Source organism: Indicator indicator, chromosome 4 (genome assembly GCF_027791375.1).
Source record: "Indicator indicator isolate 239-I01 chromosome 4, UM_Iind_1.1, whole genome shotgun sequence".
NCBI lineage: Eukaryota > Metazoa > Chordata > Aves > Piciformes > Indicatoridae > Indicator > Indicator indicator.
The window spans coordinates 11,738,863-11,753,714 of NC_072013.1; the positions used below are offsets into that span (position 1 = coordinate 11,738,863).

The 14,852-nt window shown below is 36.9% G+C and overlaps 1 protein-coding gene across 1 annotated transcript in view; it reads right to left on the minus strand.

The window, feature by feature from the left end:
• Positions 1-14,852, minus strand: part of MYBPC3 (myosin binding protein C3) — a 58,070-nt gene that overhangs the window by 9,919 nt on the left and 33,299 nt on the right. The window contains exons 17-28 of the mRNA XM_054400259.1: positions 14,428-14,594; positions 13,877-14,042; positions 12,865-12,971; positions 12,516-12,545; positions 12,211-12,347; positions 10,075-10,152; positions 8,724-8,883; positions 7,498-7,602; positions 5,892-6,080; positions 3,769-3,903; positions 2,519-2,686; positions 1,182-1,270 (exon numbers count right to left, since the gene is read on the minus strand). Coding sequence (XP_054256234.1) covers positions 1,182-1,270; positions 2,519-2,686; positions 3,769-3,903; positions 5,892-6,080; positions 7,498-7,602; positions 8,724-8,883; positions 10,075-10,152; positions 12,211-12,347; positions 12,516-12,545; positions 12,865-12,971; positions 13,877-14,042; positions 14,428-14,594 — 1,531 coding nt within the window. The remainder of the gene's footprint in view (positions 1-1,181; positions 1,271-2,518; positions 2,687-3,768; positions 3,904-5,891; positions 6,081-7,497; positions 7,603-8,723; positions 8,884-10,074; positions 10,153-12,210; positions 12,348-12,515; positions 12,546-12,864; positions 12,972-13,876; positions 14,043-14,427; positions 14,595-14,852) is intronic.

Sequence of the window (14,852 nt, forward strand, 5' to 3'; positions counted from 1 at the left end):
CAGCAACTTTTCATGTAACCCAGTAACCACAGAGCAAAAAACAGGGTTATTTTATTTTACATAGATTTTGCTCTTATACAGATTTTTTTCTTCCCCCTGCTGGTACTGTCCAAATAAAAGAATAGTGGTAATGTGTGCATATGTTTCCCTTGCTGAAAAAAATGTTTTGCCTAGCTCTAGCACCTTTAACATGAGAGTTAAAAAAACTCAGTAATCACAGTGATTATGTTTTCATAAATGTCTATCCTTGACAGAGACATTTTACTTTCTTCAGATTATAAATGAGGAGTAGATTAAATGATGTATCTGTTATTACTTGAGGGTATCCATCAGAGACAGAATCTGCATTTACAATTTCTTTTCCTATGTCTCACTCAGAAAGCCTTTTCCTTTCTCGCACCACTTCTTGCACTGTATTGATATTATAGTCTTGCATCTGAAGAAAGAAAGCATGTGCTGTTTTACAAATAGTCCTTACAGTTGCTTATACATCTGTAGAAAAGACAAAGGCAGGGTAACTGCTTGGGTCAGCCTGTGTGGATAGTTCAGCAGTTTTGCACTTGCCATAGTGGTATGTGTAGCTGCATTCATGCACTCTAGATTATCCTTGGCATGCTATGTTTTTTACATCTTGACCTCATGTACAGTTAAACCCAAGTGATTCTTTGTATACATACAGATTCTATATAGGTCCAATTGTGATATTCTCTCTATGTACAAACTCTAATTTTTGTAGTCAGCCTTTCAGAAATGAACATACACGCTCTGGCAATGAAGTTGCCTAGTAACATCATGTTCCTTGGCTCCTAAAGAGTACTTGGGTGAATTCTTAATGCTTTTGTGTAATTCTGTGTGCTTTCTTTAAGGTGCATCCTATAGTCAATAAGCAAGGCTTGCACTTGTTTTCAGCACTTACTTTTTCTTCTTGCCCAAAGAGGGGATTATGGAAGAAACTGTGACTGTAAAAAAAAACATTGTGACCGAATGAAGAATGATTTTATTTATATTTTTTCCCTCCTTTCTTTAAGGTTTGAGAGGTTGTTTTGTTTTATTTTGTTTTTTAAATTGGCCATCTTCATGTAATACTGCTTAAGCAGTAAAGCAATAGGACCTTGCCTAAGGGAAAATACTTTAGGTAAGTAATAATAAATAACCATGACAAAATAGAAACCAATCCATACCTGAAAAGGGATCACAATATTGATTGTCTCACCCACTTTCTTCACCAGAGTCTGTCTGAGATGGCGTGGCAACCAGATTTTGGGACGCTCTGCAGTTAAGCATTAGTACATTAAATACAAATCTGTTGCTAATTTAAATATTATTTATAACAGAAGGAAGACAAAACACCAAAGAGAAAAGGCTTGGATACTTGTAAGCATAAAATAATTGTATGAATAGTGTTTATACAATCAGGGATCAGTCAGCTCTCCAAGTACTTTCAAATGTATTTGACTTCTGAACACAAATTTAGTAGCAAAGAACTGTTACATATTTACAACTGAGCAGGTTTCAATGACAGCAGGATTTGCGTAACTTTCAGGTATGAAATGCCAGATTTGGGTGACTTCCCTTGGATCTGAGCACTTTGCTGCTTTGGAAAAGTATCAGTTCAGTAGAAGGGATGGGATAAAAGATGTATTGGTACAAGTGGTTATAGACTATGACCAATCTATTGCTATGCAGCTCCATGTATATGGCCATTTGGAGATATTTATGAACCTACTCAGAAAGTAGAGCAATCCACATATTTAATTTACCTTTTACAGATAGTTACACTTCTTTCTCTAAGGTGCAAGTAGTGGATTCTCATTGTAGCAGCTTATCTTTCACTAACAAAAAGAGGACCTCAGTGCATGTTTTTTCTATCTAGTCCTTGCTTTCCGCTACCTCACTGGAAAGCTTTCTATGTTCTCCATATGTTCCTTATTCTTTTCCTAGTCATTTACAGAAAGAATTTCTTAACATAAAGTTGGAGTATCTGTCTTCACGTCCATTTAGTTTTAAGATGCGTTACAACTTGGTGTCATTTACAGTGAGTCATTTTACTGTTAGTGAGACTCTGGCAGACACTTCATGTCATTCAAGGTTGAGGAATCCACTATTAGCAGCTCCTGGTATCTCTTGGACAGCAGTCAAATGAGTTATAATCTATCTGCTGCTGTTGGATGATACACAGGGTGTTAATTAATAACCTAGGGCAATCAAGTACAGATAATGGCTTTTATTTAAATAAATCTCTTGCCACAGCCAACTTGGTCATTTTGCATGCTGTTAAATGCCAGCACTGCCATTACAGGACGTGAAATGGCCTCATTTGGAAAGCAAGAGCTAGGATTATGTTTGAATAGCTATGCTGTAGAAATATAAGACCTGGATGTTACAGTAATGTTCTCAGAATCAGAAGACAATGGGTACATATTCAAAGTGAAAGAGTGTTTGGATGTTGTTCTCAGAAGGTGGCAGAATTGTGACCAGAGAACATAGCTGATCATATACACTTGATATAAATACTCACGCAGGATCTCTTGAACAGTAACAGGCTCTTTGGTTGTTGCTGCTCCACTCTCGCCAGCCAAGTTTATAGCCTTTATACGGAAATGAAGTTTGTCCCCTGTTACCAGGTCTTTAATCAGTGCAGATGTGCGCTCAGTTAGGCCAGGAAGAGCTGGAATCCATTCTGTAGCTGCAAGGAGAGGATTTGCATATTCCAATAATATGTTATTTTTTCCAAACTGATGCCTTGGGTACAATTGAAAGCAAATCTGTTAGGGTAAAATGAATTTAGCATGCCATACTGCACAAAAGGGAATAAACGAAGATGGGCAAAAGAACTCTGGATCTAGACATGTTTACACATAGAATTAAGAAATGTATACGGATTGTTATTCAAAATAGCTGAAGGGTAAGAGAATCACCTTCAGATAGTTCCTTTAACAGTCTGTCTTACAGAGCTTAGAGACTACATTTATTTTCATGAGCAAAAGGAGTTTGTTTAGCAAGAAAGTGAAGTTTTGATTTTTTAATTCCTTAGTATGTATCCTGTCAGTGTCCAAAGAGATTGGTGAGAGCCACATATGCTGAAAATAATAAAAGTATGTAACTTGTAATTTATTATTAACTTCTCAGTTGACACTGTAGAACAGAATTCCTGAGGGTCCCTTGATCACTTTAGTGACACACAAGTACAACTGCTAAAATCATTCTTCTATGACAATTACATAGGGATTCTGGTAATTCCAAGATGATATCTCATTAAGGACAAATTATTCTCTGTAAAAATTGTAGTTTAAGTTATATGGTAATTGAGCTGTGTGGTAAAAAAAATTTAATGACTAAGTGATTATGTGTAGATATGGGGCAATTATACTCTGTTATCAGACTACAATATTAAATGAGATAAGGTAGCAGTTACTCGAAAGTTTGACTGATGTTCTTACAGATATTTCATTATATTGGTTTTAAGGAATATGCAATTTGTGAACGATACAAAAGTATAGTAGCGACTATAGAACAATACCAGTATTTTCGTAGTAATTTTCTGTATTAAAGTTTAAGATGATTGTGAAGATGATGTTATAGTTGGTGTGACTTCGTAGTTTTATGTGCATGTAATTCTGGTAATGGTAGGCAAGGATGTTAGTCATAGAGTTCAAGTTTAAATATACTGGATATGGTTAATTTATTGCAATATTGGAGTGATGCAATTCTAATTCTAGCATTTTAATAATGTTCTGTTGCTGCTGGCTAGTAGTTTTGCTTACTTACATCCATCTTTGCAGTACTCCACAATATAACCATCTAATCCCCCAGCTCCAATCCTCTCAGGGGGTCTCCACTTCAAGGTAACAGTGCTGTCAGAAACGTCTTCCACTGTGAAGTGGGTTGGTTCACTTGGAGGAGCTATAAGGAAACAAGTAGAAGTAAATTCCAAGAAACAGCAATATAACTGAGAATTCAAAGGCTACAGGAGGAGGGCTTAGCATCTGAATGATACACCAACTGTTTTAAGAAATTTAGCTGAAGCTCAGTTGTAAAACATAACTAATACTTCTTTTAATAGAAAGTGCAGCATAAGATTCCTATAATGTGGGAGGGACGACGACAAGAGGTTAAGATAGTAGTTCCTATTCATGTATGAAACCCAATGACAAAACATGAGCTGAAGGAATCAAATTGTCAGGAGAAATCTGTGAAAAGTTCAGAAGTAAAAATGTATACGATTTTTATGGTGTACTTACAGCCTCATTGTAATCAGATAAAATTCACACAGAGGACCAAATTCATCAATGGCTAAATTTGACTCATTTTCCTCTAACAGTGGAGATAATGACCAAAAGTTATGACCAAATGTTTACAGGAACACTAGTTCAAATTTGCACATTTGTAATAGAGATATACCCAAGAAAAACATTTTGGGGCTGAAAAGTTTTCACTTCAGTTAGATAAAGCTATTTTTTTTTTCCAAACAGGAGTATCATTGCAGTTTTTAAATACACTGTTCAGAAAGACTAGTAGCTAAATTCAGTCCTCTTAAGCATGACAATTTTCTTCTAATTAAAAAAGAATAAATAAAAGCCCTTACTGGAGAATCCCAAACAGACACAAATACTACTGTGAAATAATTTCCAAAAAGCAAAGAGAAAGACAACTTTTTAAAAATAACATTTAGTGTGATGGGACAGAAAGTATGTGGCATAGAAGCAATCATGTTAAAGAGATGTATGTTTGGTATATCCTGTGTATATATATATATCAAACTGAACAATTTTCACTATACATAACACCTTTTATATTAGGTATTTAATATAAAAAGTAGCTTAAATACAGATTTATAAATTATGCACCTGACTGAAATTGATCTTAGTTCCCAAAGCTGTCATTAAAAAAAACAAAAACAAAAAAACCCCATCCATTTTCATTTTTGTAGCTGTGTCAAAATTATTTGGATTTAAATAGCAGTAAGAACTGTGAATGCAGGAGGCACAGGTAGCTGGGACCATAAACAACCACACATAACGTGATCAAACCCCCAAACCTCCTCTCTGAGCAGTTAAGTGTGAACTTTCTTAATCAAGTAAAACTCTGCCATGAAAACTTTGGACCTTTTTTTTCAGTAGCTCCATGTGATGGTTTTCGTTTGCCTTGTTTTGTTGCAGACCAGCTGTTGTGTGTTTGAAATCCAGAATTAGGAGACCCTTCTTGCAGTTCATCCTTTCCTTCTGATCCCTTCACTGCATCATCTGCTTTTCCATTATCTCCTTCAGAAGGCTGTCCCCCTTCACTGATATTTGTAGATTTAGCAACTCTAGTCATTTTAATTTCCAGCTATTTGTATTTCTTCTTTCTAAAGCTCTTAGGAGGCAGACTTCCTGAGCACTCCTTTAGTTTGCTCCTTGCTCACAGACTGCAGCAGATACTGCACTGCTCTGTCGGGAAGGATTATTTATAGAAAATCATTCCTCAAATATTATCTTAATCAGATATCCTTTTAGCTGTGGAGCAGGCTAGGATTAAGGGAGTACTGGGTGGGATACTGTGATATTTGCACCCAATAAGGGAATGGGGGAAGCTGAGAGCGACAGAGAAATTTTTGTCAATTAGTTCTCCTTTCCAGATCCAGCTTGACTCTCACACTTCTAATTATAATAACAAAAAATTCAGCAGCAATTTCATGAAACCGGAACCTCTGTGCTTCTCAGGAAGGGGAATGAGAGATAGAGAAGAGGAAGATTACAATGGAAAAGGTTCATTAAATATAGAATATGTAGATAGTTGATAGCCTCTTTCCTAATATGTTCTTTTCAGTTGTAAGGGCATTTGAAGAGAAGAGGTGAAAATTGTCCAGTCTTGGTTTTATCCTAGAAATAACATAGTGTGTTAAAACTCACCAATTGGCATGAAGGGTTGTGAGGCAGGGCTTGGCCGGGACATGCCAATAGAATTCACAGCATAAACCCTCATCTCGTAGACTACTCCTTCAATCATTCGCTTAGCTTCATACGTTAGCTCTTTTAAAAGGTCAAAGTTCAGTCTCATCCATCGATAGCTCTTCTTCTTCTTTCTCTCTAAAATATAGCCTGGAAAAGATAGGCTCTTAGGATGTGAAAGAACTGCAAATTATCATCTCACATGACGAGGAATAATGAAAAACACCTTCCCCACCACCAGTAGCACAAAATCCAAAAGTGACTCAGCATGACTGCATATTTCTGGTATCTTCCTTCAGTTTCCTTTTGTATCACTTCCCTCCTATCTGACATTCTCACCTGAGTAATTATACTTTGCAGAGTAGAAATTATTTAGAATTGTCTGGTATTAGGCTTTAGGCACATTTCACATGCCATACACTAATGGTGAGGTATTTCGATGTATGCATAACAGGGATACCGTAGTTTAAATGGCAACATGCAACTTAGAAGAAAAACATAGTAAAAATGAGGTAAAAATATACTGGTAGTGTTAGTGACGTTTGGTAAAGCAGGTTATTTCTGCATATGCATAGAATATATGCTAGGCAAAGATACTGATTTAGTAATATAAAAGGACAATACCTCATGAAAGGTTTGCATAATAGTAAAGATGGGGTGTTAATTTATTTTCTGTCTGTTAGATATAGCTAATAAAGACTCTAGCAGACTGCCTGCAATGCTGTCTGTAACCATATGAAGGCAGATAAGAATGCACAAGAATTTTAAATGGCATTGGTGATATTCTTGATTGCTTGAGTTCATTCTCTGTATTACATGGTAACTTTGACCTCTAGTTTTTAGTACAGAAGTTAGGGTCACTAAACTGATTGAGAAGTTTTACGTGACCTGTGCCAGGGGGTTGTAGGCAACTAGTGACAGGACAAGAAGGCATGGTATGAAGCTGTGCCAGGGGACATTTAGGTTAGAGATTAGGAAGCACTTCCTCACAGAAAGCCTGATTAGACACTGGAATGGACTGCCCAGGGAGGTGGTAGAGTTGCCATCACTGGATGTCTTTAAGAAAAGATTGGATGTGACACTTGGTGGCATGGTTTAGCTGATGTCATGGTGTTAGGTCATAGGCTGGACTTGATGATCTCGGAGGTCTTTTCTGGCCTCAATAATTCTGTGCTGTATAATTATGAGCAGTTTTCTAAAAGAAACACGTATTGCATGAGATTGCAAACTACTAAAGTTGATGACTGAGGCCACAGATCTCTTTGGGATTCCTGGGTAAGTCCAAAAGCCTGTATAGTGACCTTAAATTTCAGCCTTGAATGAGAATGTTTTAACTATTTTAGTACCTTGTGCTTTGGTAGTCACTGAAGTATTTCTCCCATTCAAATATCACGGGTAGGGGGCACTCTCTCTCTAAAATTGAAGGGCCAGAAACTAGTTCAGCCTGAAGGTTTGATGTATTGGTTAGTTTCTAAGGGTCAGCCTTCCTAGAGTGAATAAATATAAAGAATCTTTCTGCGTCATTTTAAAGCAGCTGCTGGGGACTATTTATTTCAGCTCTTCTTACCAAGCACTGGTTGGCCACCATCATATTTAGGGGGTTGCCACTGCACAGTACAGTAATCTTCTCCAACGTTGCTGATCTTGGGAGCTTCTGGAGGGTCAGGAACATCTAAATAAAGTGTGAGAATGAATGAGAGTTGTTACTGTTTCAATTTCTCTACACAAGACAATGAAATATTTTCCTTTAACACTTTTTTTTTCTGTATTGCATTGATACAACTTTATCTGATAACAACAGTAGATACAATCAAGTCTGTATTATCTTAGTCTAAAGTGAATCCTGTTCTTTGATGTTTCTGCATTAGATTAGTTTTTCTTTAAATACCACCTATTATTCAGCAACTTTGTCCCTTCCCGCAGTAATCAACTTTTTTGCAAAAATGTAAGGTTACAAGGTAATTCAGTTCTGAAAAAAAGAAGCTTGCTCCAGGGTATCCTGCTTTCTGTAGAATAAACATTATATAGAAGAACTTCAAGCCTCAGGTGTTTGGTTTTGAGTTGGTGGTGGGTTTTTCTGTTTTCTTGTTTGTTTTTTTTTAATCATGTAGATATTCATAGTATATATCCTGATTTAGGATTTATAAAAGATGAAAAGAGATTTAGTCTTCCCTCTAGCAGTGAATTCTATGAATTCTAAATTTTAATGCTGTAGGTGTATAAGTAATTTTCTTGAATTATTTCTGTTTGCTTATAACCTGACTTTTTGTCTTGTGTGGCAGGGGAGAAACACATTAAACATTATGAAAAATTTTAAAACAATTACTGACTCAAAATAATATTCCCCCCAGCTCTTCTGTGATGATCTGTTTGTCTTACATCAGATATGTGATGTCTCTTTATTGTATTAGACATTTGCTGCTTAGAGAATTTGCTTAAAAACATAAACCATGACAAAATGCCAATAAGTTTTTCCTATCTTAGACAAGCATGAAGCATATACTTCAGAATGGAATGGCTTCTATAAAATGATGGAATCACCTGAAACTGGAAATGCATAAAAAGGAAATACACAGATTTCCACTGGGAGTTGCTCTTACTGTTTCACAAGGAAGGCAGCTACTTGTGAAAAATACTTTTGCCAAATTTTGTGACTGATAGTATTCCTGTTTTTATCATCTTTTTCTGTTTTTTCTAAACCCAAAGTCAGAACTTGCCTCAGTTTTAGAGGAGGGTGAGTTTCAGTGGTCTCAATTTACATTCATGCTCTGGTGGTTTCCTTTCTCTGCTTACCAATAACTTTGACTTTGATATCGGCCTTATCTTCTCCCACAGGATTCTTAACTGTAACTCTGTATACTCCCTCGTCCTCCTTTTCTGCTCCTTCAATGATGAAGACACAGTGGTCTTCATGCATCTCCACACGAACTCTGCCTTCAGATTCAAACAGAAGCTGTGGGAAGTGAAAGCAACACTTAAAGTAATTCAGTGTTGTGCCAGGGACAGCCTGTATGTAAGCTGTTTAAAGTCTTCAAAGCATTCAACATTATACAAATTATTGAAAATCTACAAAGTTTTTCAAGTTCTATTTTTATGTGGAAGAGAGAAAACATACACTAAGTGACTCACATAAATAACATTTGGGGAAATGGTTCTGCAAGTCTGTAAGCTGTTACAATCCAATGCTAGTTACACATATCTGGTTAAGTTTCAAAGAAGTTACTAAGTACCTCCACAAATTCCTACTTAGGACAGCTACCAGTACGAATGTGAAAAGCTCATGGATAATGGTTGAACACTGGAAATTTGAGGTTTGCAAATTCAGATGGTGGGACAAACATTCCTGATAAACGCATTGGGCATCATGTAACATTTGAAATATTACCCTCTAAAAAAAGTCCCATGTTTCTTATAACTGTTAATGGCATCAGTGTGATTTCTGTCACTCAAGATACATGGGGTAACTTTCTACTTTTCTCCAAGCTGATGTTTCAACATAATGTCCTCAACTTTGCTGTTTACCTGTAATATTCCTTGATGTACCCGTGCCCCCTCTAGACTTTGAATGGGAACTGTTAGGAAGTTTATGTGCTGAATAGTGAGTGATTAGCACAGCAGAAACCTAACCCTGAGAAAGGTATATTGTTGCATAATAAATGTACAATATTTTTTATTTATGACAAAAAGGAAACTTGTTGGAAAATGAATCTCCTTTCATTGTTTTGTACACACAGAGTCCACCCTCTTGACCCACTGTCATCTTTCCCTGTGTCCTTTAAGATTTTTGTCCCAGTTTTTTACTTACAGTTATTATTGAAGCTTAAAAGTAGGGGGAAAGGGGATAAACAAATGCATTTTAGAAAGTTTTCAAATAACTGCTTTGATTTCTTGTGATACAACCACCCTGTGACAGTGATTGGAAAGAGATTTCCTCAGTGAGCACCTACTCTAAAACTACTCACTCATCTCTTGTGCCCATTCAAAGTGCTTTGTAATTACTGTTGTGGGGCAGGGTGTTTGGTCTGATGTGCTATTTGTTTCACTAGTTTTAATATGCACTGATTTTATTTCCTTCTGAATACAACTTTTATTTGGAAAACACTAAGCACGTTTGTGTGTCTGCACAAGTTAATAAGGAACTTACCTTACTATCAGTATTTAAATCGGTGCTGTTTTCTGAGGGAGCGATGGATTCGTCATTGCTCCGAACAAGGTCGTTCTTCTAGATAAGCAAAGAAAACCACAGAAAATAACTCAATCTTTCTGAGCAGATGTGGTGATTTTAAGGCTGTGCCTTTAATTTGTTTTCACAGAGTTCAAGCAGAAAAGTAAAAGAATGTAAATAAATCACAACTGGATGTAAGAAAGAAAAATAATGATTATTCTGAACACTTCAACTGGAGAGAGAGAAACCTTTAAGATTCAGTTCTCAAAACAAAGTTCAGTCTGTCTGGTGTTTTTCTGCTGGGCAGTCTAGCAGGGTGCATCTGCATTTCTCTTCTGGCTTTGCTTCGGAGATAACACACCTGCACACCGACCTTGGCTAAGTTGTAACAACCTCTCTGCTTCTTGACTTTCTTCCTTTTGCCAGGGGGGTCTGGAGAAGGCAGGGAAGGGGGAGGCAGAGGGACAGCTATCCTGGCTTTGGCCAGGAAGGTTTTGTGCTGTTTCTGTTAATTGTACATATTTGTAAATACTGTATATTTTTGTACATACTCATTGCATTCCACTGTAGACTGTAGTTTTTGCTTGTAAATACAGCCTCATTTGCTTCTGAACTGAGCTATTCTGGTGTTGTTAATGTGGGAGGGAAATTTCAACCCACCACAGCAGAGCTGTAAAGCTGCTTTTGCAAGACAGAGAAGGGTCCATAGCTTTGTTAGGGGGGATGAATATGGAAGTGTGAGAAAAGTGAAGTGCCAAGTGAGGGCACAAGTGACCTGGGAAGGAACTCAATTGATACAGAAATGAAAACCAGAAATGGAAACAGCTGTATCAGACTGCAGCCAGTTAAGGGAAGGGTAAGCAAGCAAACCCAGATTTACAGCCTAACAAAGAGATGTATGGCAATTCTGCAGGAGAGTTGTAAGTGGTTGTGAATCTCTCTCTGTTCTGTAGTACTAATTACTCATCTTGTATAGCTACAAAAATAAGGATTACTTTTTTTCTGTGCCAATGGGACATCAAGTCAACATACATGTTTTAACACTTGGAAATATATTCAGGTCTGCAAACACAGCAAACAATGTTTAATGAAGCTGTGCTACTGTTTGTTTAGGATTTAATCACTAAATATATGTTATACATTCTCCAAATCAAGATGGGCTTCTACTGGTAAGCTGAAACTTCACGCTTTAAAAATAACACTGTTTTAGGGGTTGTCTGGTACTCAATCATAATTTTGTAAGAGGAACTTGTGTCTTGGTTCCCAAAAGACAAAAACATGGGGGTTTGTTTCCAAACTAATTCTGCATTGCAGAAAAAAGTTGTAAATGTTTTTAAATATGCTAACATGAACAAAGAATGCAGAAGAATCATTAATAAATGAGACTGGAGAAATTAATAGAATTGGCAATATTATTTTGTCTATATCTATGCCTATGGAAAGTGCAATGATGATGTACAATATTATGCAAAGTATTTCTGTCAGTTTTGTGCTAGTTAAGAGATCAAGACCCCACAGATGGTGAGGGGTAGAGATGTTCTGAGATAGCCAGAAAGGAAGCTCACTTAACATCTTATGTCTAGCTTCTAAATTCTTTCTTTGATGTTTTGTAATTGCTTTGATAAGGCAAACAGCAAGTGTCCTCTATTTTCATTACAGCAAATACAGCTTTATCCCAGTGGTCTGCTAACATGGTATTTACTTCAGACTATAGAATTCTTGAGAAAGATTCAAAAAGAAGCTGCAATCTCCAGAACATGTCTATCCTATCAGGTGAAGGTGATGGGATGGAATGATCACATATTTGTTTTTCTCTCAGGTAGGAATAGAATAGGTGTGTATGGTATCCTAGTGCCTGCATGTACACATCTGTCTACTCATACACAGCTCCGCTCTATTCTTCTGGAACAGAAAACAGCGAACAGTTCTGACAAAGAATGGTTCAAGGTGACTCTCACAAAAACAGCTAAATGCCAACAAGAGATTTAAAACCCCTAGAAATAAAAGGAAAACACATGTACCTCAGAATTTTAAATCAAGGTAAGATTTGAGTAAGAAAGTATATTTCCTATTGTCACTTCCTCTTCTCAGATATTGTCCCAGGTTACACATTACCTTGTTTACTTTCTGCCAGATGACAGTGGGTGCTGGATCTCCCGATATGGGAACATCCAGTCTCAATTTGTTCCCAGCCACCACGACAACAGTGTCAGGGGACTGTCCTAAACAGTCAAGGTGGATTTTGGGAGGTTCTATAACAAAGACAGAGAAAATAAGTTATAAATATAGTTTGAATGTTCTGTGTGGAAGGAAAACAAAATTTTGAATATTCATACATTAAGTTTAAAATTAAAAACCACTGCTTCCTTTGCTATTGAAAATGTGCTTACTTACATTTAAATAATGACTGCTGTTCTTACCTTCTCGTGGTACAAAATCAATCTTCACCTCTGGAAAATAAAAAAGAAGGGAGTGGATAGGAGAAATAGATCGGAAACCAGAATTTATAGAGTGTCTGCACTTACAAAGTAATTTTAAAACTATTCATCATTAAACCTCACAAGGCATATACATCAACAGATTAATGCAATAAACGAGAAAACAGGCTCTGTTAAACAATGTGATAATAACAAAATAAACAGGGAAAAAGCAATGTACCTATATTCAGACAGAGGGAGGGATTCTGCATACTCCCTCCTGCTATTACCACAATTAATGCTATCATTTTATGCCTCTGGAATTCTCATTGCAGATTCTGAGATAACTTACCCAAAAACTGAAGCTTGGCAGAAAGGTTGTAAGCAAATCCCTGAGGGATGAAGGAATAATCAGCTTCATCATCTGGTGTTACGTCCTCAATAGTTAGCTTATGGATTCTGGAAATATGAACAAATATTTCCCACTCCCTTACTTTACCTCTCCAGGAGAAACAGGGCTATCTTAAAAGACAAGGTGCAGGCTACAGGCTATTAACAGACGTTAATATTTGCCCTAACATCAAATCAATCACCACCAGGGCTGTAGACCGCTCTGCTTTCAGTATTCGAGCAAATCCTTATCACATTGTCTATGAATGGATTTTTTTGGTGTAGTCTGAATAGAGGAAGGAGTTTCTTTGCTTTTAGTCCAGTCTGTTATCTTTACAAGGGCAGTTGTAACACTGCTGACTGGCTTCGTTTGATCAGATTGTGACTACAACATGTTCTGGAATAACAAGCCAAACACTGATGCTCCATCCTTGTATGACTAAGTTCAAAACAATACAGAAAGGGAGTACTAAGGAAGACTTTACCTAATAGGTAATGCTTATGTATCTTCTGAATCTTCTTGGTCTCCATTTCCAGTAGTAGTTCAAGTGCTAAGAAGCTTGAACATAGAATTGTGCAACTGTTTGTGTTAATATAAACCCTAGTTGTTCTGAAGAGGCTTATACATCGAGTGCTATCTTAATCCCTTTAAACCCTACTGCTAATTTAAAAGCTATCAACGTATTTTCTAGATTGTTCAAACACAGGAAATCGTGAAATCCTAATGAAGACTGAAAATGAATCCTGCTGACTTACTGATGGCATATATGCAAAACATACTATCACAGAAAGCTTGCATGCATACCAACAAGTCTGTGACTATATATTGATTTAATATGAGATGGCTTTAACATTCCCTTTTAGCTAGAGTCAGGACAAAGTCTTCCTTTATATTCCTGTTCCCTGAGATAATAGGTTCTGTGGGTTGTAATGAAATACCCAAGCCTGCACTGCTTTTTTGAAACAAGACTAACCTGCCAATATGGGAGATCTTTATCCTTTCATCTGGAACCACCTCTTTTCCATTTTTCAACCAAATTCCTTTCACATTTTCATCCGAAACTTCACACTTGAAGACTGCCTGGTCACGTGCCTTCACTGTCAGGTCTGCAATGCTCTGGTAAACTTCCAGCTTTTTCTCTGATATTGTAAGAATAATTGATACACACATCAGCAGAATAGCTCTGCAAAGTAAACGGTGTGGATTTACTCAGTAGAAGAGGCTAGGGCTGAGCAAGGTGTTTGGGGAAGAGTATTATATGAAAGTTGTTCAAAGGTTTGCTATCTTCCTACATCAATACATATCATGCAGGGCTTTAACAGGACTAAGTAGGTAAGCAGGCTATTTACTACATCCAGCACACAGATCTGACTTCTCACTGAGGCCTTTATTATCAAACTTTATGCCCCTTATGAAGTCTTTATTTTCCATGACATAAGGATTATGCTACTCCTATGCACTATCCTGGAGAAGGTTACCCTCAGCCTGTTTTCATTTTTCTGTTTCTTTGGTACCTGTGCCTACCTTGTACAATTAGTTCAGCAACTGATACCCCCCCATTGGTCTTCACAGTGTAGTGTCCACTATCCTCCTTGGTTGACTCATTAATAATTAGATACTGCTTTTTGCCATCTTTCTTGAATCGGTATTTGAATGTTTCTTCCCGTGTCAACTCAATTCCATCCTTTTCCCTGCAATGCCAAACAGCACTGAGTCATTTTTCTGTGGTTAGGAGAATGAGAGTCAGCTCAATGTTACTAGAAATTGCAAGAGACAAGAAAGTATCCAATCTTTTCAGCCTTTCAAGTTAGCAAAAAAGAGACTGTTAAATGTCAGCGTAACCTAAACTGAAATGCTTCTAGCTTATTAATGTTCGCAAGGTATTTGACTTCTGTTTCAAGAGAGTTCACTCATGAGGAATTCCTTCACTATTACTATCTATATGCTAT